At 42.1% G+C, this 21346-nt stretch overlaps 1 protein-coding gene across 1 annotated transcript; it reads left to right on the top strand.

The window, feature by feature from the left end:
- The first annotated feature begins 15835 nt into the window (after window positions 1-15835).
- Window positions 15836-16339, top strand: LOC111881456 (secreted RxLR effector protein 161-like). The gene has a single exon (XM_023877849.2). It carries the CDS (start codon window positions 15836-15838, stop codon window positions 16337-16339), a length of 504 nt encoding a protein of 167 aa, XP_023733617.2.
- The last annotated feature ends 5007 nt before the right edge of the window (window positions 16340-21346 follow it).

Here is a 21346-nt window from a genome sequence, read left to right as displayed (position 1 = left end):
TGAGAACGCCAAGCTCAATATTCAAGTTGGTAATCTTCTTGAAGATAAAGCTCAGAAAACAAAGCAGATCTTCGATCGTCAAACGCATTTTGGTTTGTTGAACGCCAGCTATTATGATTTGAAGAAGAAGCTGGAAGAAGAATTTGGTGACAAATTCAAATCATCTGTCCATGAGCCCAGAGTCTGTCTTCCCAATGAAGACGCTCCTGTAGTTCCACCACCTAGAAGAACAACCACGATTGTTAATTGTTTTGAAAAAGAACCAGCACATGCTCCAAATGTCGTGGCGTTAAAACGTGTTAAGCTAGCCAAGTCTGCTGAGAAGGGTCAATTCTTGTTCAAGAGGAGCTCGGATCAGAATGCTCCCGTGGATCAACCAAACATCACCTTTACGAATCTTGGAGAAAATCGCTTCAGAGACGTTTATGGTGATAGGTATGGGATCATCTCATGGGGATTCCATGATCCTCTGAAAATGTGGATTGTAAGAAGCAAGAGTGGAAATACCGAATTGTATAAAGATGCTCACGACTTCCACTCTTGGACCAGGGTTGATCTTACGAAATTGTCTAAGGCTCCTTTTTCAAATCAATCAAATGAACCCAAGGCGAAACAGTTCAGGTTATTTTTGGAAGGTCAAGTGGCAGAGGGCTTTCCCTCAATGAAGACTACAGAGTCTATCATCAAGGTATACCCGAGTGTCATTGATCCCAAAACCAATCAGCCTCTTCGGTCTGTGATGTGGCCCGCTACTAATAAAGTAAAACAGATTCCTATCCTTCAGGATCATCCAGATGGATCTCTACAATCCATGTAATACTGGGTGTTTGATGAAACTACAACTTCTTCTGTCATCAAACTTAAACATGGATGTATTCGTCTATGACAAGAGGTGTCTGCTATAGTTTGGAAAGTGGGATATACATTAGCTTTCTATTCATCAGATCATGGTGGCTGAAGACATTTTTGAGTCTGCTGCTAAGGAATACACTGCCATGGTTGCTGATATTATTCAAAAGGAGATGTGGAATGGAGCTATGGGAAAGTCAGACGTGCTGGTGGTTGATAAAGACTGAATCACGCTAGCCCCAAACCAAGGGGGGGGGGGGGGGGATTGAAGGGCCAATATATATGGTTTGGGGTAGGCATCAATGTATGGATGAGTTAGGGCATTTGTCAATGTATTTTAGAGTCATTTGTGTATGTTTGATGTTTTCGATCTAGGAAGCTTTAGGTTAAGGTGTGACCGAAAACTTGTTTTTGGTCTGCTAACCGAAAACTGTTTTTGGTCCTTGTCAGTATATATAGGTGTCAAGCTGTTAGGGTAGAGCAATAGTTGTACTTTGCTAGTTTTCGGTCCCTAAGTTGTATCAGATGGTTTCAAGTGTTTAATCGTATGCAAGCTCAGTTTCATTCATCTTCTACTCCGTTTCTTCTTTGTTTTCTTATGCTTGATTGATCATTGGTAAAGATCCTTCCATCTAGGGCCTTACATTTTTTTCATTCTAATTTCCTTGACAGCAACTAACTCTTTCTCCTCCCCAAGTTTATTTCTTTTCAACTTTTTCTCAGCAACAACCTTTGTTCGGTATATAGTGTTGTGTCTTTATGGGCTGTTTGCATAGTGTATTTTGTATCTGGGTTAGCCCTCTCCACCCATCATTTACTTTTAGGGTTTTACTATTTAAGATGCATGCATGCATCGTGTATTAGTAAATCGTGTCATTGTAAACCCTACATAGCCTCTACAGTAGCATATCTTTATCGAGCTCTTCTAAGGTTGTGACTTTTAATCATTCGACACATTCTTGATTCATATTCTGTGTTTGATTGCTTTTTTCCTGTTTGAATCTAATCGATCTTTAGAGTTTTATTCTCAACAATTGGTATCAGAGCAGGAGACTGTGTAATCTATATGCAACTCTTCCGTTAAAAGATTTTTTAGGGTTTTCACTATTGTTGAATCTGGTTCAGCCGTCATCATTGTTATTGACGCTGATCTTTGATCTTAATATTGCCTAAAAACTACTTTAGTTTACACATCTGATTCATATAGGTTTTAATCTATCTTTAAGTATATCAGACGATTCTCACGTTAACTCCAAAAATATTTCAAGCAACATTGGATCAACAACCATAGCCCCTATTCTTTTCCCCTGTGATTATGAAGTATGGGCGTTGCACTTTGAAGATTACGTCCTAGGGCTTGAAGACAATGGCTATCTGATATGGGAAGCCATTACTGTCCAGATGTTTGCTCATACATGAACAAGAGGAGAAATTACAACTCAAGCGGACTATAACAAGCTCCTTCTTGATGTAAAAGACATACCACAAGATGAGAAGGATAAGCTGATAAACAACGTTAAAACGACGTGGATCATCAGGTTTGCTTTGCCACCACACACTTTTGATTTGGTGATTTCATGCGACACAACAAAAGCCATCTGGGATAGGCTCAAGGAACTATACTCAAGTGATATTGATCTTGAGGATTCTACTCAAACTTTACTGCTTTCAGAGTTTGGAGCCTTTGTACAAAAGCCTGAAGAGTGTCTAGATCAAACATTCAATCACTATAATCATCTTCTCAGTAAGATGATGAAGCACAAGATTGGACGTGAACTAATTGAGCAAAAGTCACATTCATGAACGGGATAAGATCTGAATTGAAGGTTGTAGTTTCTATTGTAAAAGCACATGAGCAGTTCAAGAACTACACGTTGGCGAAGCTTGTTGGAATATTGAGGTCACCTGAAGATGAAGTGGCGAAAGAAGGGAAGCTAGTTTCTGGGATGGGATCACTGACCCTTGTTGCGAAGGGTAAAAAGGTTGTTGATGATGATGGTTCGGAATCTAATCTCTTCGATTGTGAACTTTCTAAGGAGGAATTTACTATGATGGTGTCTAATCCAAAGAGACTCGGAAAGAAGAACTTCAGTCGCAACAAAAATTGAATTTGGCAGGGCAGTTATAGCTCTGAAGAGGTAAAGGAGGAGAGTGCAAATAACTCTCAGAAAGAAGAAGCAAAGAAGGATAAAAACCTTGTGGGGGACTCCGACTATGATTGTAATTACTGTCATGGCAAAAACCATCTAGCCAAGGAACGCATGCTGAGAAGAATGAACGAGAAGAAGGAAGGAGAGGATGACGAGACATATTATCTTTGAAAGCTGGAGGAGATTAAAAAAGAAGAAGAACGCTGATAACATTATGCCTGCATTGATTGTGTAGGAAAACGAAGCTGAAGATGAGTTTGGCAGAGTCAAGGTCTGGTCGACTGACTCGGAAGATGAAGAGGTTTGCAGACCTACTCGTGGAAGGAGCTTTGCAGCGAAGGATGAAGTTTGCAGTTTAATGGAAGGTGTTTGATGGTTACCAATGAAGTGTCAGAGATGAGGGGTTATGCAACTGATGGTGGATGTAGTGTTGATAGTTGTTTCTCTGCAAAACCAGTTCATGAGCAAATAAGCGAGTGCGAGCAGGTGATCAACAAGGTAAACTCTATTCTTGAATCTCTGAATATACTCGTGCATAGATATGAAACTGAATTGAACGACTTAAAATACACATTTTCAAGTTTCAGTGATAGTCTAAAACAATATCGTTTAACAAATTCTGACTTAACCGATTAACTCAACAGGGTTTCGTCAAATAATTAAGAGAGGCGCATATGGACTGAAAAATTGGAGTTAGATTTCTATAGATCTAGGGATGAGTTCCTTTATTTGCAAAGAGATAATTTGATGCTTTTGAAACAGAGAAACCTATTTTATTTAATTGCTAAGAGGCTTTATTTCAGTATCACCCAGTTACATTTGATTGTGAGATTTGTAAGAAAATTCATAAAATGATTTTCCATTCCTTGAATTTAAAGAGGACGAAATAAATGTTGACTGCGCCAGGTGAGAATCCATCATCTCATCAGACGAAGTTTCGGATGCATACAAAATAGGACTGGACAAAATCGAATCTTATATACTGTAACATCCCAAAAATACGAGCCAAAAATTTCATTTTTAAAACATATACTTAGTAAAGCATTTAGAAGTAAAAGCGTCACCGATCATAACATTTCATAAAAGATATCACACGTCTGGAAAATATTTTCATAAACATAATAATGTCAGAGTACAAATCCCCAGAAAGATCTCATAGTGCGGAATACGAGGCATGTGTGTGATGGGCCGCTATCGTGCCAGCTCCTTCCCCTTCGAAGAAGAGGTACCTGAAACCAAAACTGAAAACTGTAAGCACGAAGCTTAGTGAGTTCCCCCATAATACCTCATACCATACAAACATATAGTGAACAACTAGGAGATACGGGCCTCGCCCACACTCATGAAGATACGGGCCTCGCCCACACTCTGCTAGCTGGGAGATACGGGCCTCGCCCACACTCCGCTATCTGGGAGATACACACTCCGCTATCAGTGAGATACGGGCCTCGCCCACACTCCGCTATCAGTGAGATACGGGCCTCGCCCACACTCAGCTGCTAATCCATAACATACAAGTATCACACAGACAGCGAGTATAGACAAATCTATCATACTGGCATATATCATAATCAAACTCGACCATGAGATACGGGCTCTGCCCACACTCCGACACTAGCATATCGTCTAATCGGGCCGACCTTGGTGCCTTAGACCCGTTACTACTGGAAGGAAACTCACCTCGAAGAGTAGCTACCGAAAGTCCGACTGCTAGACGTCTGGCTGCTGCACCGGTAATCCTCCGACTACAAACCGATACACATAGATTAGCCACTCATAAATATCCTTAGGTCAATTGACTGGCCCATCCCTGGTCCAAGGTCAACTCCTTGGTCAAGGTCAACTCTCAGTTGACTGGACTCGCCGAGTTGTGGCACAGACTCGCCGAGTCCTTCTCCTACTAACCCGGTCCTACTCGCCAAGTCTCTCTTTCCACTCACTGAGTCACCCCTGACTCACTACTCGGGACTATGGAACCGACTCGTGATCCGACTCGCCGAGTCCGAGAGCAACTCGCCGAGTTCCACGATCAGATCTCCCACTCGCTTCCAATCCTCACCAGAACATCCCATAAGAGGATTTGGGGTTATGGGACTACGTTACACTGCTACTTCCGCGTGCAGATACAAAGGGTTGCACCTTCAACACTTAAATCCCTCTTACTCAGTGAAAGTTCATATGACTCGTCGAGTTTGAAGAACAACTCGGCGAGCTCCAGGCAATCTTCATAGGACTCGCCGAGTTGTTCATCCAACTCACCAAGTCTAAGACCATCTTCATAGAACTCGCCGAGTCCCTTCGACCCACTTTCCATACATTCCAAAACTGAGACATGCAGCGCTTCTAACCCATAGAACTATGCTACTAGAGCATGCTTATCACGTAAAGTTGCAAACTTTACGTGCATGCATGGCCCTATGAGCTCAAGAAGGCAAATCCAAGCTCTTTAAGGGGTCATACACTCAATAGGGACCTCAATAATCCCAACCGCAGAGACTTTATACTTCTAGGTTGTCCATTGATCCCAATTTGAAGTCCTTTTAGAACTTAAAGCATAAATACATGGAATTTGAGGTTTTAGGGCTTGAAACCACTAATTTGGGACAAAAAGGGGATCTAACGAACTAATGATCAAGGTAAGAACTTTTCTACCTGAATGGAAGCTTCTCACAGTGTAGATTTCAGATCTACCTCCCCTCCTTGCACACTTCAACCTCCTCTTCCTTCCTCCAAGCTCCAAACCTTCTCCACAATGCCAAAATCACTCTCAAGAACAATATGGGGGCTAGGGTTTCTTTCTACAGTTCTATGGAAGTGTTAGGGACTAAGGAGGCCAAGTTAGAGCGTTTAAATAGGGTGCAAACGCCAAGATTTGGGTTTTTGTCTAAACAGGGTCTACTCGCCGAGTACAAAGTTCAAACCCCGCGCGATATCCCGCTCCTACTCGGCAAGTTGGTCCTTCAACTTGCCGAGTCCAAGGCAAAAATGCATAAAATTAAAATATTAATCACAAGGAGTACGTACCAGGAACCAGGTGCTACAAATCTCCCCCACTTATTTCAGACTTTGTCCTCGAAGTCTACTGCTCGATCCTAAAACAGCTCGGGGTTATGCTCCATTATCTCTTCCACCGACTCCCAAGTCCACTCCGATCCCTTTCGGTGCTGCCATTGCACCTTCACGAGTTCCGCCCTCTTGTTCCTTAGATCTTTCGACTTCCTGTCGAGGATCGCCACAGGCCGCTCGATGTAATTCAGGCTGTCATCGACCTGAATATCCTCCAAAGGCACCACTACCGAGTCGTCTACCAAACACTTCCACAATTAAGAGACGTGAAAAGTGTTGTGGATCTGGCTGAGTTCGGCTGGCAGATCCAACCTATACGCCACATTGCCCACCCAGGCTACAATCTTGAATGGCCCGATGAACCTTGGGCCCAACTTGCCTCGCTTCCTGAGTCGGATGATGCCTTTCCACGGCGACACCTTCAGGAGAACCATATCCCCGACTTGGAATTCCAAGTCTGAACGACGCTTGTCGGCATAACTTTTCTGCCGACTCTGGGCAGTCTGGATCTTCTCTTTCGTCTGGAGCACCACTTCGGTGCTTCCCATGACCCTCTGGCCAACCTCTCCCCAACATATCGGGGTCGTGCACCTCCTTCCATACAACATCTCGATGGGAGGGCGGTCGATGCTTGCATGATAACTATTATTATATGATAACTCCACCAACGGGAGGTAGGTATCCCAACTACCTCCGAAATCCAGAACACATGCCCGCAACATATCCTCTAACGTTTGGATGGTTTGCTCGCTCTGACCATCCGTCTGCGAGTGAAAAGCGGTGCTGAAATGCAGACGAGTACCCAACTGCTGTGCACAATCTATCACTGCCCCATTAGGGCTCAACCAATCCATGCCTATAATCACCTTGTTCCCCCGCAAAGGGATGGGAACCAAATCCACCAAATAGAACTCCTCAAATAACCTGAGGACACAATCCCTGAATACTACCGACGCTTGCACCGATCGATCATCGACAATCTCTACCTCTAAAGGACAATCCAACATGCCCGATGACTCAGTAAACCTCTTGCTAAGCGCAAGGGAAACAAATGATCAGGTGGCACCCGAGTCAAACAACACCTGAACAGGAATACCGTTCACATGGAACGACCCTAACGCATATACACAGAGCACATATCAATATCATAACATCATAAAAATAAGATAGAGGGAAAGAATCATACCCGTCACAACATCAGGTGCGGCGCGTGCCTCATCTGTCGTCAGCTGAAACGCCCGACTCCTCACCACTGGAGCCTCTGCCTTGCCCTGCCGGCCATCTGTGATCCTCAGAGTCACTGGAGCTGGCGCCTTCACTGGCGCTAATGATGCCGTCAACTGGGGGCAATTGGCCCACTTGTGGCCCCTCTGGTTGCAGTGGAAACACAACAACTCAGATGTCTGAACAACCGAGACAGGGGTAGTACAATCCCTGCTAAAGTGCCCCGCCTTGACGCACTTGTAGCAGCCTGATGATCCCAACCTATATGCTCCCTCATGCGACCTGCCACATTTTCCGCAGCGGCCCGGCCCCCCTTGGCCTTTCGGCCTACCATCTTATCCCTTGGGCTTCTTCCCCGAAGCCCCAACCACCTGCCCCGTCTCTGCCTTTCTCTTTCGAATGTGCTCCAAATCAATCTCCCTTTCCCTCGCCCTGGCAATCATGGACTCCAGGGTAGTGGAAGCTGAAAAGCTAACATGCTCCCGGATGTCGGCCCGTAGCATGTCATGATAGCGGGTCCTCCTCATATCCTCATCTCCCGCATACTGGGGTACCAACAATGCTCTCTCCCGGAACTTGGCGGTGATCTCTGCCACAGTCTCCGTCGTCTGTCTCATGTTTAAGAACTCTCTGGCCAGATGCTGAAGCTAGACAACCGATGCAAACTCTGCCCTGAACCTGGTCACGAAGTCCGACCAGGTCATAGCCTCGACAGCCGAGGCTCCCAATGAGTCACCAACGGACTCCCACCAATCCCTAGCTCGGTCTCGTAAACATCCTGCTGCATATCTCACCTTCGACCCCTCGGGGCAGAAGCTGGTCAGCTGTGCGGACTCAATGTCCGCAATCCATCGTCTGGCAGCAATGGGGTCCTTCGCCCCATGGAAATCCGGTGCACCACTGCCCCTGAAGTCCTTAAAGGACAGTGTGCGAGATCCTGACTAGCCAGATGCCATGTCACTCCTGAACGCCCTGAGGCAGTCCTCCATCAGCTCAACTATCCCTTCCTTGATCGACCCGAAAATGATGGGGGTCGACTCAAGGATGCCTCTGGTGATTTCCGACGCGATGAACTCGCGTAGCCTCTCATCTACTGGCTCGGAACCTGATCCCGAACCCAATCCCCCTCCAAAATTGCCACCAGCTGGCCTCTGGCGTAGTACCACCATTCTGCAATACACACAGACAACCATTAGTGATACTGATACCCCTAAAGGGGTCACATTTACTTCAAGTTCCCTGGTCTTGTCTCAGCCTTCCTTAGTTCGGGTACGAATCCTCTTCTTTTAGTAGTACGGGCCTATACTACCTTCCACATCTATCCGTACCTTCTCCAAGGACTGCCTGGACTCCACCAGGTCCCTTTCACTACTGTTAATCACTGCTATACTCATCCTAGGCTTGCCCCAGGAAAATCTCTAACTCCACTCTACCCGGTCCTCAGCTGCAGAAGGCCTCCTTGTAATGTCAATTAGTCATTACCTGAACACCATCACATGTGGTGAGGCTCAAATAATCCTTCGAGTAACAGACTCGATCCTTCAACGGTTAGACTCAGACAAGAGCTACGCAATAGGGCCAAATCTAGCACTCTAAGATTATTCAACCCTGATCACATGTGACGTGACGTATTCACCTAATGTCTAACTCCCATCACTCAGAGTCCCACGAAGCACAGAGCAAGCAGCATTCAAACAAAAAGGGAACATTCTCAAGAAAATTTGTCCTCATAGAGAAAAGCTGAACTAGCATACCATGCTAAACTTATACTATCAGGCATAACCCTAACAGGCTATCCTACTGCTGTCTACTCAATTCTAGCATGCAATTTTCATACACTGAAACACATAAAGCAGGCACATAAGGCATCACTCCTAGATCCTTAGTCCTATTCTACCATGTTGTTCTACTGAAACTGATAAACATAACATAAGCTGGTATGGGTACTTTGGGGAATACTTACTTGAGCTCGACCGGTCGCGCACATCACACACTTCTTCTTAAAACTCTTTACTTAGCTTTTTAGAAAATATTTTCTGCTTTAAAATCTTTTAATCCCTCGATTTGAGTTCGGACACCCCCGAAGGTGTGTCCGAATCCCTCAAACCAGGGCTCTGATACCAACTTTTAACATCCCAAAAATACGAACCAAAAATTTCATTTTTAAAACATATACATAGTAAAGCATTTAGATGTAAAAGCGTCACCGATCATAACATTTCATAAAAGATATCACATGTCTGGAAAACATTTTCATAAACATAATAATGTCAGAGTACAAATCCCCAGGAAGATCTCATAGTGCGGAATACGAGGCATGTGTGTGATGGGTAACTACCGCGCCAGCTCCTTCCCCTTTGTAGAAGAGGTACCTGAAACCAAAACTGAAAACTGTAAGCACGAAGCTTAGTGAGTTCCCCCATAATACCTCATACCATACAAATATACAATGAACATCTAGGAGATACGGGCCTCGCCCACACTCATGAAGATACGGGCATCGCCCATACTACGCTACCTGGGAGATACGGGCCTCGCCCACACTCCGCTATCGGGATATACGGGCCTCGCCCACACTCCGCTATCTGGGAGATACGGGCCTCGCCCACACTCCGCTATCTGGGAGATACGGGCCTCGCCCACACTCCGCTATCTGAGAGATACGGGCCTCGCCCACACTCCGCTATCTGAGAGATACGGCCCTCGCCCACACTCCACTATCAGAGAGATACGGGCCTTGCCCACACTCAGCTGCTAATCCATAACATACAAGTATCACACAGACAATGGGTATAGACAAATCTATCATACTAGCATATATCATAATCAAACTCGACCATGAGATACGGGCTCTGCCCACACTCTGACACTAGCATATCGTCTAATCGGGCCGGCCTTGGTGCCTTAGACCCGTTACTACTGGAAGGAAACTCACCTCGAAGAGTAGCTACCGAAAGTCCGACTGCTAGACGTCTGGCTGCTGCACTGGTAATCCTCCAGCTACAAACCCATACACATAGATTAGCCACTCATAAATATCCTTAGGTCAATTGACTGGCCCATCCCTGGTCCAAGGTCAACTCCTTGGTCAAGGTCAACTCTCAGTTGACTGGACTCGCCGAGTCGTGGCACAGACTCGCCGAGTCCTTCTCCTACTAACCCGGTCCTACTCGCCAAGTCTCTCTTTCCACTCACTAAGTCACCCCTGACTCACTACTCGGGACTATGGAACTGACTCGTGATCCGACTCGCCGATTCCGAGAGCAACTCGTCGAGTTCGACGAGCAGATCTCCTACTCGCTTCCAATCCTCACCAGAACATCTCGTAAAAGGATTTGGGGTTTTGGGACTACGTTACACTATTACTTCCACGTGCAGATATGAAGGGTTGGACCTTCAACACTTAAACCCCTCTTACTCAGTGAAAGTTCATATGACTTGCCGAGTTTGAAGAACAACTCGGCGAGCTCCAGGCAATCTTCATAGGACTCGCCGAGAACGAGCAGATCTCCTACTCGCTTCCAATCCTCACAAGAACATCCCGTAAGAGGATTTGGGGTTTTGGGACTACGTTACACTGTTACTTCCACGTGCAGATACGAAGGGTTGGACCTTCAACACTTAAACCCCTCTTACTCAGTGAAAGTTAATATGAATTTCCGAGTTTGAAGAACAACTCGGCGAGCTCCAGGCAATCTTCATAGGACTCGCCGAGTTGTTCATCCAACTCACCGAGTCTAAGACCATCTTCATTGAACTCGCCGAGTTCCACTTTGGGACTCGCCGAGTCCCTTCGACCCACTTTCCATACATTCCAAAACTGAGACATGCAGCGCTTCTAACCCATAGAACTATGCTACTAGAGCATGCTTATCACGTAAAGTTGCAAACTTTACGTGCATGCATGGCCCTATGAGCTCAAGAAGGCAAATCCAAGCTCTTTAAGGGGTCATACACTCAATAGGGACCTCAATAATCCCAACCGCAGAGACTTTATACTTCTAGGTTGTCCATTGATCCCAATTTGAAGTCCTTTTAGAACTTAAAGCATAAATACATGGAATTTGAGGTTTTAGGGCTTGAAACCACTAATTTGGGACAAAAAGGGGATCTAACGAACTAATGATCAAGGTAAGAACTTTTCTACCTGAATGGAAGCTTCTCACAGTGTAGATTTCAGATCTACCTCCCCTCCTTGCACACTTCAACCTCCTCTTCCTTCCTCTAAGCTCCAAACCTTCTACACAAAGCCAAAATCACTCTCAAGAACAATATGAGGGCTAGGGTTTCTTTCTACAGTTCTCTGGAAGTGTTAGGGACTAAGGAGGCCAAGTTAGAGCGTTTAAATAGGGTGCAAACGCCCGGATTAGGGTTTTTGTCCAAACATGGTCTACTCGCCGAGTACAAAGTTCATACCCCGCGCCTTATCCCGCTCCTACTCGGCGAGTTGGTCCTTCATCTCGCCGAGTCCAAGGCAAAAATGCATAAAATTAAAATATCAATCACAAGGAGTACGTACCAGGAACCAGGTGCTACGTATACAGTCCAAAGACCACAAAAACATGCTTAAACAACTTTTGGGTGAAAAAGACAAAGAGCAAATTAAATCTGAAAATATATAGAAGTTTGACTCATTAAGCACCAAGTTGATTTCTGAAAATTAACTTGATGTTGAAAACATTTCTGAATTTGACTATGAAAGTGATATGAGTGATATCTTTGTGGAGGATGAGGTTGATAGCTCCAAATTTGTTAAATGTGAACCTGAACCTGTGAAAGTCTTAATTTCTGAAAATTCAGTTGAATTTGCATGTTTTTCTGATTTTAAATCTGAAATTTTAAGAGAAAAAGAAACTATTTTTCCGAAGGTTCAAAGTATTCACAATCAAGTTTTCGCAACTAAGGGATTAAATAAAAATCAAACAGCAGAATTAACGTTCATGGTTGAAGACGACAATAAAGATGGTTGCGATGAGTTTTTTGGTCAGCTCCAATCGATAATGCAGACGAAACCAAAGGTCTATCTGTAATGACCTCTTGGAAAACGAAGAGTAGGTACGTAGCAGAACCGCTGAAAAAAGTTAATTCAAGCTACGAATAGGGAAGTCCTAGTGGAACCAAGAATGTTCCAAGGGATACTTCATCGGTTCAGACCGAAACTCCTCTTAGAAAGACAAAGTCTAGGGCAAACATTCACAAGTCATCTGAGCAATTTCTAGCTCAAAAACATTAACGAAATGCAAGATATAACAAAAATATCACGGGAATTAAGCATTTCTGGGAATCCAAAAATCCCAATTTTGTCTATCAAGAAAAGCCAGTCAATTCAAATGTGAAAGTCTCTTCACCTGCGAAACCTAATAATTTTGAACAAATACAATCTCCACAGGTTTCAAATCAAATTTTTTTTTCAAAAACCATCCTTTTCTAATCATGTGAAACCTATGCAGAAAACCAAATCTCACTTCTTTCCTAACATGAATGCTTCACATTCAGCCAAAACATCGCAAGATGTTAAGAGCAAAGGAAAGATAGTTTCGGAGCCTAAAGTTCTTCTCAAGAGATCCGAAACCAATCCCAAGATAATTGAGAAGAAAATTGTCAAACAACATATCCATAATAAGCAAAGGAAAATATCCTCTAAGGATAAGAACCTAAAAGATAATAGGATCACAGTTTTTCAAATTAAAAGAAAAGATAGTACCACGTTGGTCAAAAGATCTTACATAGTTTATGTTGCTATTACTTGTCCTGTGAAAACCTCTTGAGGGCCCAAACAACTTTGGGTTCCTAAATCTACTTGATTTCCGCAGGTAATGTGTGACAAGCAGTTTGACTCTAAATGGTACATAGAGAGTGGCTGCTCGCGTCACATGACAGGAAGAAAGGAAGAGTTTATAGAGTTTAGAGAACTAAAGGATGAAGGAAGAGTAAAATATTACAACAATTCACTTGGTGAAATCAAGGGTTATGGGATGATAACCAATGGAGAGTTTTCAATTCACAAGGTCGCGTATGTGGAAGGACTGCAACACAACCTAATAAGTGTTTCGCGGCTAGTAGTTGGTACAGGACTAAAAGTGTCATTCGACAACGAAGGGTCGGAGATAATCGAAAAGGAGTCCAAGATAGTGCTCTTGAAGTCAAAACGCAAAGGTGAAATGTATCCGCCAAATATTAATCCTATCAAAAGGAAGCCTGCAGTTTGCTTACTTACGAAAGCTTCCACTGATGATAAATGGCTATGGCAACGAAGGCTCTCGCATCTCAATTTTAAAGATATCAACAAGCTTGTTTTTGGTGATCATGTGCAAGGGCTTCCTCTACTGAAGTATGATAAAGAACATCTTTATGCAGCTTGCGAATAGGGAAACAGAGAGCAGGAAGCGTCATCCAACGATTACGAATACGAAAGTGATAGAGCTACTTGAGCTTTTGCATATAGACATGTGTGGTCCTTTTACAATTGAAAGCATTGGTGGTAAAAAATATATTCTCGTAATTGTAGATGATTTTTCCAGATTCACTTGGGTGCATTTTCTTAAGCAGAAATCAAAAGCCACTCCAAAGCTCAAGGATTTTATAAAGCAAACCGAGAGACAACTGCGAAAGCTGGTTCATAAGATTCGCAGTGACAACGATTTGGAATTCAAAAATCAAGCGTTTGAAGAATTCCACACTGAGAAATGAGTAACTCATACTTTTTCAGCTCCTTATACTCCTCGACAAAACAGGGTTGTCGAAAGACGAAACCACTCGTTGTGTGAGGTTGCGAGAACCATGCTATCATTTGCGAATCTGCCGCTTTATTTCTGGGCGGATGCGATAGGAAATGCATGATTTACCCAAAACCGATCTATCATTAATATACGATTATCTGTCACTCCATATGAGATTATAAATAATCAAAAACATAATGTCAAGTTTTTCCATGTTTTTGGTTCTAGGAGCTTTATCTTCAATTCAAAAGAGCAAAGGAACAAAGTCGATGTAAAGGCTGACGTAGGTATATTCTTGGGGTATTATTTGACATCTAAAGCATATAGGGTCTCAACAAGAAGTCCAAATGGATAGAAGAAACCTAGTATGTCACTTTCGACGACAATTACTTAACGATGTTTCAGAAGAATGACAGACCATCACAGTAGATCTTTCCCAAACTGAATCCTGCTACCATCCCACTCTCCAATCTTTACAAGGAGTTCCTGAACATATTCAATGAGCCAAAAAAGAAATCTCCTCAGAATCCAAAGCAGCAGACAACCAGCAAGACGAATTGAAGAAAATCATTGACAAAGCTGCGAAAGATATGGAATATGAGCACCTCAATCTAAAATATCCTGATGTTCCATCTCCACCTACAGATGTGAATGATACAATGCAGGGGGAGGGCTCAAATTCAACCTCCACACCTAATACACTTGTTCAGGGGGAGAATGAAACCCCTAAGTCAACTTAGAACCACCTTTCCAAGGGGAGAATCTGAATTCAGAAGAAGACATACATATATCATTCGAGGGGGAGAATGGAAATGCGAATGATGATTCGGATGTACAATCAGAGTTTGAAAAAGTCAATGTCGAATTGGATCCAAAATATGATCCTAATTACACTCCATTGGCTAAATGGACCAACGATCATCTAAAAACTCAAGCCATAGGAGATTCGTCTTCAGGAGTTCTTATGAGAGCACAACAAAAAGCGAAGCGAACGACTTTATTATCTAAAGTGGAATATTGCATGTTCAATTCGTTTATCTCAAAGATTAAAGCAAAAAACATTCAAATTGCTCTTGATCATTCTGATTGGGTGCAAGCAATGCAAGAGGAGCTCAATGAATTCGAACGAAACAAGGTCTTGAGAATTATTCCTACGCCAAATGATGCATCCATTGTTGGTCTAAAATGGGTATTTCTCAAAAAGTTGGATAAAGCAGGAAATGTGATAAGGAACAAGGAACGACTCATAGTAAAGGGATATTGTCAGGAAGAAGGCATTGACTACGAAGAAACCTTCGCACCCATTGCAAGTTTGGAATCTGTTCGCATCTTTCTGGCATATTGCAACACACAAGAACTTTGAAGTTTATCAGATGGATGTCAATTGTGCATTTCTAAATGGGGAATTAGAAGAAACAATGTATGTGGAACAACCACCTAGGTTCATAAACGAAAAGTATTCGAACCACTATTACATTCTGGACAAAGCAGTTTACGGTCTAAAGCAAGATCTAAGAGCATGGTACGAAACTCTTACTCGTTTTTTAAAACATGATAAATTTAAACATGGATGGGTCGACCCAAACTTCTTCCACAGGAAAGATGGTGACCACTTGATCATTGTCCAAATTTACATTGAGGACATCATCTTCGGATCAGCTAACCCTAGCTTAATAGTCGAGTTCCGAAAGTTGTTGGAAATTAAGCTTGAGATGAGCTCCATGGGTCTGATTAACTTTTTTCCTTTGCTTGAATATAAGACCGAGTCAGGAAGGTGTTTTCATCAATCAGGAGGCATATACAAAGACCTTACTCTCCAAGTTTGGAATGGTGGGAGATTCAAAAGTGAAGGTTCCAATGACATTCAGAACGAAACTAACACCATCTATGGACAAGCTAACTACTGATATGACTCTCTATTGTCAAATGATAAGTTCATTGATGTATCTGACTACTAGTCGTCAATATATTAAGTTTTCTGTTTGCTATTGTGCCAGGTTTCAAGCGAATCCTCGCGAACCCCACATGACAGATGTTAAGAATATCTTCAGGTATCTCAAGCGAACATCCTCATTAGGAATATGGTACCCTTCGAGTTCAGGTTTCTTTGTGCAAGCGTTTTCAGATGCTGATCTTGGAAGTTGTGGTCTTGATAGAAAGAGTACAATGGGAGGATTCCAATTTCCTAAAGTTAAAATCATGAGTTGGCAATGTAAAAAGCAAACTTGCGTCTCACTATCAATTGTTGAAGGAGAGTACATAGCCACTACATCTTGCACTACACAAGTAATATGGATTCAAAGTCAGCTTCGTGACTATGCATCAACATGAAGTGAATTGCTTTATATTGCGATTTTGGGATCGCCACTCGCATTTGTCACAACCCACTGCAATACTCAAAGACGAAGTACATCGCACTGAGGTATCACTTCATCAAAGATCATGTGGAGGATGGAAATGTAGAGATACACTTTGTAAGATCCACCGATCAGTTAGCCGACATTTTCACAATAGCCTTGATTGAACAAACCTTCAATCGCATTCTTCAAGGCTTATGAATGATCAAGGCTAAATCTGTTCTGAAACCACCTTTGCAGTCTTGAGATTTTGATAGGCCTGCGAATTGGTGCGAACGCTCGCAGTGACTCGTAACAAACTGTTCAGACTGTGAATTGGTGCGAGCGCTCGCAGTATCTCGCAACCAACTGTTCACGCTGCGAACCAGTGCGAATGTTCGTAGTGAATCCTAGTCATCTGTTCATTCGTGGTTTGGAACTTCTTGTATCCTTTGTACATTTTCTTTATTTATTTTTATTTCTTTCTGTTTTTATTTGTTTTTAAGATAAACAAAAATACAAAATATTTTCTTTATTTTCATCATTTATTTCTTTTATTAAAATAAACAAAAATATCAAAAATATTAGATTATTGAGCAGGTTTCAAGGCAAACATCTTGGTGATCTCAATTACGAATGATAGGGCAGGTATAAATTTCGAAACTTTGCACTAGCTAAGTGTCCCTAGAAGCATGCTATTGCATGTCGTCCAAAGCCTCAAAGACTTTTTGTATAAAAGCGTTAATGAATCGATAACACTAATCGTTTCTTCCCAATAAGGTTGTTAATTTACATAAGTCAAGAGATACCTGACTCTTCTCACATTGAGTTAAGAGTTACCTGCTTAGTCACTTTTGCATAACAGAGGTACATTATTTCTTTGAAGCCACCTCATACCATTTCTCCATCACTTTCACATTCACAAATGTAACCCTTGAGACTCTTAGAAATTACCACTAAGGTTTACGATTACACAACATCTGTGTTTTTGATCTTAATTTTCGTTATCATCACGAAATTAACTGAAACCCAAAATCCAACACACACACTTTTGAATTTACGGTGAATAATTAAATGTTTTAGATTTTTCACCAAGGAGTTAACGAAACTCCACTTTCGTGGCTTGTACCATGAAATCTCTTTTTATTTTTGCGAGATCTTGATGAGACGTTCTAAACCTAAGACGTTTCTTCCCAATAGATCAAGATTTTATTTTTCTTGAGATTTTTATACTTATCCTAGTCACTTAAAATAATTCCAAAGAATACTTGTTTTTATGGCTACACCGGCCAGACAAGTACTTCATCCGAGTGTTCAGACTTATATCAAGTTTCGTAGTTTGGTTGAAGATAAAACCACCCTTAAAGCCTAATGAAAAGATGCCTTTCACTGTTTCATAACAAATAGTTGATCGTAATTCAACGGGAAACCACACAGACACTTTAGAGTCTCTCTTGACTCCGAAGGAAGAGATCGTTGCTCGGGATCCACTGCTTTGTGTCTTAAAATGGCATCACTAGAATCCTAGATAATTTTGACTTATTTCTTTATCTTTGGCACACTCTCACATGAAGATCCTTGTAATTTTCCGAAGTCTGGTTCTTGGTACTTATGCTTCCTTTTAGTTTCGCAAATTAGTTAGTGGTATATAATTGCGAATGGTGGTTCATGATATAACCGCGAAAGGGCGAAAATGAAGCGCCAATTTTAAAAGATAAGATTTGATTTGGATGCGTGATTTTCAAAACCGACGCTTGCTTTTCGCTGCCCGACACGCGTTATAGCTTTCAGTCACGTCTTTTTAAGCGACGTTTCATCATTAAAACACAATTGTCACCATAATTTCTATCTCTTGTCTAATGGTATAATGAGTTTTTGGCGATTCATTATCACTCACCACTCTCAAAAGATTTTGAAAATTCTCTGGCGATTTTTCTCTCTCTACTATTCAACTCCTTCACCAGCAAGCATCAATGGCTGCTTCTTCAGAAACTCCTTCAGTCCCAGAAACCATAACTCAGTCCTCGATCCTCAACCTCAAGGCCAATCAAAACATGATTCTCGACCTTGACCAAACAAAGTACCACGAGTTTCTCCAACCAATCTTCGAATGTTTGAAGTATTCTCCACTCATTATTGCGCTTACCAAGTCTTAAATTTTCCCCCCGGTGCATCTTTCAAAAGCCTACTCCACTGCCAGTTATCAAAAGGGAGAAGAACTGATTTCGTTCAAGATCTTCAACCAAAAGAACCGCATCACAAAATCTAGGTTCTGTAACCTCCTAGGGATTCCACAAGGTCGTAACCTACTTGATCATGAGAGCATCTCCAACTAAGCAATTCTAGAGATGTTCTATCAGATGGGCTACAAGGAAACATTGGCTGTAGTTTCCAAGTTCAAGAAGCCTAACTTGCCACTGATGTGGAACGACCTCTTCACACTACTATTCAAGAGCTTTTCGGAGAGGGTTATTGGCTCCCATTATGCGAGCAAATTTTTCATGAAAATGATATACGGAGACGGTTACTGGCTCACACTACTATATATATATATACATACATATATACACACACACAAATATATATATATATATATATATATATATATATATATATATATATATATATATATATATATATATATATATTCTTCCGGTCCAAAACTCTAGTGCGACAAGCCCAAACTCCAGGCCCAAGACTCAAGGCCCAAAATGAGACTTAGCCCAAAAGTCCACAGTGAGGTTACACGGGGTGTACCTCCCTTGGTACGCTCAGCATACTCACGAATCCAGATTGGCCATCAGGGACACTTGGTCCGTACGCCGGGCGTAATGGAATTACGCTCGGTATACTTCCCAGTTTCACTCTTTCTACACATTTGGTCTGAATCAGTTAAGACCTTGGCTCATATCACAGATCTGGACTCCCTAATAGCTCTTACTCCATAAAGTAAGTGACTTTAAGCCTTTGCATGGCTGATAAGGTCATAAACACACAAAACTCTCACTTTCTTCTCACAAACTACTCGTAACTCATGCATGGCTTGATTCCAACGTCCAAGTCTTGATTTTTATGACACCACAACACTAAATAAACTCAAAGGGGGTTCATCGTAGTCTCTAGAGCTCAATATCTCATAAAGTCTCCAACTTTTGAGATAAAACCCTAAAACACTCTACTATGATGCATAAATCAAAAGAGTGAGAAATCTTGGAGCTTTATACTTCTAGATGAAGCTCCCAACTCAAATATGCTCAAATCCAAGGCTTGGACTCTCACTCCTGAGGTCTAAAGGTAATCCACTAACCAACCCATCCATAATCGAAAACCCATTGGTCCCACCAAGGCCTAATAACAAATGGGCTCTCCCGAGGCCCAACTCTCAAGTCCAAGAGGCAAGGCCAACTCAAAGGCCCAAGGCGAATATATATATATATATATATATATATATATATATATATATATATATATATATATATATATATATATATATATATATATATATATATATATATATATTCCTCTGTTCCAAACCTCTAGTGCCACAAGCCCAAACTCCAGGCCCAACACTTAAGGCCCAAAATGAGACTTAGCCCCAAAGTCCACAGTAAGGTCACACGGGGCGTACCTGCCTTGGTACGCTCAGCGTACTCACGAATCCAAATTAGACATCGGGGACACTTGGTCAGTACACCGAGCGTACTGGAATTATGCTCGACAGACTTCCCAATTTCACTCTTTCTACTTATTTGGTCTTAATCAGTTAAGCGCTTGGCTTATATCACAGATCTAGACTCTGTAATAGCTCTTACTCCATAAACTCAGTGGCTTTAAGCCTTTGCATGGCTGATTAGGTCACAAACACACAAAAATCTCACTCTCTTATCATAAAATGCTCATAACTCATGCATGGCTTGATTCCAACATCCAAGTCTTGTTTTTTATGACACCACACCACTAAATACACTCAAAGGGGTTCATCAATGTCTCTGGAGCTCAATATCTCATAAAGTCTCCAACTTTTGGGACAAAACCCTAAAATACTCTACTATGATGCATAAATCAAAAGAGTGAGAAAGCTTGGAGCTTTATACTTCTAGATGAAGCTCCCAACTCAGATATGCTCAAATCTAAGGCTTGGACTCTCACTCCTGAGGTCTAAAGGTAATGCACTAACCAGCCCATCCATAACCAAAAACCCATTGGGACCACCAAGGCCTAATAACAAATGGGCTATCCCGAGGCCCAACTCTCAAGTCCAAGTGGCAAGGCCAACTCAAGGGCCCAAGGCATATATATATATATATATATATATATATATATATATATATATATATATATATATATATATATATATATTCCTCTGTTCCATACCTCTAGTGCGACAAGCCCAAACTCCAAGCCTAACACTCAAGGCCCAAAATGAGACTTAACCCCAAAGTCCACAGTGAGGTCATGCGGGGAGTACCTCCTTTGGTACGCTCAGTGTACTCACAAATCCAAATTATACATCGGGGACACTTGGTCAGTACACCGAGCGTACTAGAATTACGTTCGGCATACTTCCCAATTTCACTCTTTCTACGCATTTGGTCTTAATCAGTTAAGACCTTGGCTTATATCACAGATCTAGACTCCGTAATAGCTCTTACTCCATAAAGTCAATGACTTTAAGCCTTTGCATGGCTGATTAGGTCACAAACACACTAAACTCTCACTCTCTTATCATAAAATGCTCATAACTCATGCATGGCTTGATTCCAACGTCCAAGTCTTGATTTTTATGACACCACACCACTAAATACACTCAAAGGGGTTCATCAATGTCTCTGGAGCTCAATATCTCATAAAGTATCCAACTTTTGGGACAAAACCCTAAAATACTCTACTATGATGAATAAATCAAAAGAGTGAGAATGTTGGGAGCTTTGTACCTCTAGATGAAGCTCCCAACTCAGATATGCTCAGATCCAAGGCCTGGACACTCACTCCTTCTTCTCCA

The sequence above is a fragment of the Lactuca sativa genome, chromosome 5, assembly GCF_002870075.4.
Source record: "Lactuca sativa cultivar Salinas chromosome 5, Lsat_Salinas_v11, whole genome shotgun sequence".
NCBI lineage: Eukaryota > Viridiplantae > Streptophyta > Magnoliopsida > Asterales > Asteraceae > Lactuca > Lactuca sativa.
The sequence above is the reverse complement of the archived record's forward strand: the minus strand, read 5'-3'. Positions and strand labels throughout refer to the sequence as shown.

Bases quoted from the DNA above. Each gene is read 5' to 3' on its own strand.
- LOC111881456 (XM_023877849.2), top strand. From the start codon at position 15,836: ATGGTGGGAGATTCAAAAGTGAAGGTTCCAATGACATTCAGAACGAAA.